This window comes from Myotis davidii, unplaced genomic scaffold, assembly GCF_000327345.1.
Source record: "Myotis davidii unplaced genomic scaffold, ASM32734v1 scaffold299, whole genome shotgun sequence".
In the NCBI taxonomy this organism is placed as follows: domain Eukaryota; kingdom Metazoa; phylum Chordata; class Mammalia; order Chiroptera; family Vespertilionidae; genus Myotis; species Myotis davidii.
The window spans coordinates 9,556,310-9,558,951 of NW_006293088.1; the positions used below are offsets into that span (position 1 = coordinate 9,556,310).

Here is a 2,642-nt window from a genome sequence, read left to right on the forward strand (position 1 = left end):
GCCCTCGCAGAGGGTCCTTGCTGGCCCCCCACTCCCTGAGCCCCAGTCCCCCCCACCCCAGAGCCTATGTGTCCCTCTTCATGCGGCACCTGTGTGAGCCGGGGGCTGACGGCGCCGAGACCTTCGCGGACGGCGTGCCCCGCGAGGGCCTCTCGAGGCAGCACGTGCTCACACGCATCGGCGTCATGTCGCTGGTGAGGAAGAAGGTGGGTGAGTCAGCCTCAGGGCCCTGCCGGGGCTGCCTGTGGCCCTGGCATGCTCCAGGGGGGTCAGTGGGCAGAGGCAGGTGCCTGGCTCACACAGCTGCCCAGGGTCTGAGTCAGGCCCAGAATGCCTCTCTGGGGGGTGGTTTGGGGGTGCTGGAGGCCAGGGTGGCAGGTCAAAGGGCAGAGGACCAGGGAGATTGGGGTTGGAGTGGGGCTTGGCCAACCTGGGGCAGAGGTGGCATCTTCCCTGAGCCTGGGGCACCCCCAGTTGCACTGGCAGCTCTGCGGCCCTGACGTCTGAGCTGTGACCACCGCCCGCCTCCGCCCTCCCCGGCCCAGGTCCAGGAGTTCGAGCTCGTCAACGGGAGGTACAGCACCCCGGACCTGGTCCCCGAGGGCTCCGAGGGCAAGAAGCTGGGCGAGGCCGTCTCCTCGGATCCCAACACGCCCGTGCCCACCAGCCCCGCTCACCTCCTGCCCGCCCCGCTGGGCCTGCCAGGTCTGAGCCGGGACGAGTGGGGGAGGGCACCTGGGTTCCGGGAGGGGGCAAGGCCTCAGGAGACCCCGAGTCCTCTGCTCACCCACAAAGGGCGCCTCCCTCCCCTGAAGATTCTGTCTGCAGAAGAATTGCTCCCCTGAGAGTTTTCTTGTTAATGACAGCGTGGAGGTGTGACTCACACATCACAACACTGATCCTTTCAAAGTGTGCTATCGGTAGTTTCTGGTATGTTCACAGGGATGTGCTGCCATCACCTCTCTCCGATTCTTGAACATTTTTTCACCCCAGAACACACACGTACCATGGCATCACCCCCATTCCTCCCCAGTGCCCCAGCCCCTGCAGCCACCAGTCTACTTACTGCGCCCATGGGCTTGTCTGTTCTGGACGTTGCTTGTATGTGCATCATGCATTTGTGGCCTTCATGCCTGGCTTCTGCCATGTTTCCCAGGACCATCCATGTGGGGGCGTGGCAGTACTTCATTTCCTTTTTTTAAAAAAATATTTTTTTATTGATTTCAGAGAGGAAGGGAGAGGGAGAGAGAGAAATGTCAATGATGAGAGAGAATCATTGATTGGCTGCCCTCAGCACGCCCCTACTTGGGATCGAGCCCACAACCTGGGCATGTGCCCTGGCCGGGAATGGAACCTTGACCTCCTGGTTCATAGATGGATGCTCAACCACTGAACCACACCGGCCGGGCAGTCCTTCATTCCTTCCTATGGCCGAATCACATCCCCGCGTGGCTGCCCATGCTGTGTGTCCCTTCGCCTGCGGGTGGATGGGCTGTTGCTTCTCTGGCTGCTGTGGATACGCCACCGTGAGCCTCTGTGCTCCAGTTGTGATGTGGGCGGGTTTTCATTTCTCGCGGGTGCAGCTGGGGCGGGGAGCACGGGTCCTGGCGGTAATTTCGGAGGAACTGCCCCACTTCTCGCGGTGGCCGCGCCACTCCACCGGCTCAGCAGCGTTTGCTGCCGGACGGTTTGCTTAAGGCCGCGCTGGTGGTGGGCAGTGGGTGGATTTGCCTTCCCCCGAGGACAGCATCTTGGTGCCGTGGGCTTGGTGCACCCTCTTTAGGAAAGGTCTTTTCAGGCGCGCTGCCCATCTCCTTGTCTTTTTGGTGATCTGGGCTTTATTTGGGCAAAATGTCTTCTCTCACGTGTACCTCTCAGGCCTGGGCAGCCCTCAGCTACCTCCCCAGGTGGCAGGTGAGGCCCGGAGAGGGTGGGTGCCTCGGAGGACACCCTGCTTCTGGGCACAGTGTGTCCCTGGAGGTGGCCACTCCTGGGTGTGTTTCCGGGCCTGGGCGACCTTAGGAAGTCACTTCCTCACCTGAGCTGTGGACATGCCACTTCCCACGAGTCCCTCCACTCGGCAGTGTGTTGGGAACTGACTCGGCCTCCCTGCTCCCCGCCCAGCCCACCTGCCTCACCCTTCCCCTTCATCTTGCAGACAAAATGGAAGCCCCGCTGGGCTACCTGGATGAGAAGGAGCTGGGGGTGCAGAAGCTGAAGAAGCCTCCGGAAGTCCAGGTGTGGGCGATGTGGGTGTCTGGGCCCGGGCAGGGGCGGGCGGGGCCCAGGGGCCTCTCAGGCCTGGCCCAGAACTCCTCGGGGCTCCCGTTCGGGCCTCTGGGTTTGGAGGAGCAGGTCGGGAGCCAAGAGCGTGGGTCCCAGCCCAGAGCCCGTTCCTGGCCTTGGCCTCTTGCTGAGGCCTCACCTGCCTCCCTAGGCCCTGCTGACGGCCCAGGACAGAGCGGAGGGTGAGGACAGGCAGGAGAGCGCAGACGGCAAGGAGCGGGCCCGGGAGGAGCGGCCGGAGGAGGCGGAGAAGGCCCAGCCCTCCCCGGAGCAGCTGGGAAAAGGTGAGGTGTGGGCTTCCCCAGGCTCCCACCCACCCAGCCAGGCTCCCACCCACCCAGGCACCCTCCCAGCCA

General features: G+C 63.4%; 1 protein-coding gene across 1 annotated transcript in view; it reads left to right on the forward strand.

The window, feature by feature from the left end:
* Positions 1–2,642, forward strand: part of CHD5 (chromodomain helicase DNA binding protein 5) — a gene marked incomplete at its 5' end in the record, with an annotated part of 98,893 nt that overhangs the window by 88,651 nt on the left and 7,600 nt on the right. Inside the window, 4 exon segments of the mRNA XM_015565951.1 lie at positions 8–206; positions 546–705; positions 2,159–2,238; positions 2,438–2,570. Of these exon segments, the coding sequence (XP_015421437.1) occupies positions 8–206; positions 546–705; positions 2,159–2,238; positions 2,438–2,570 (572 nt within the window).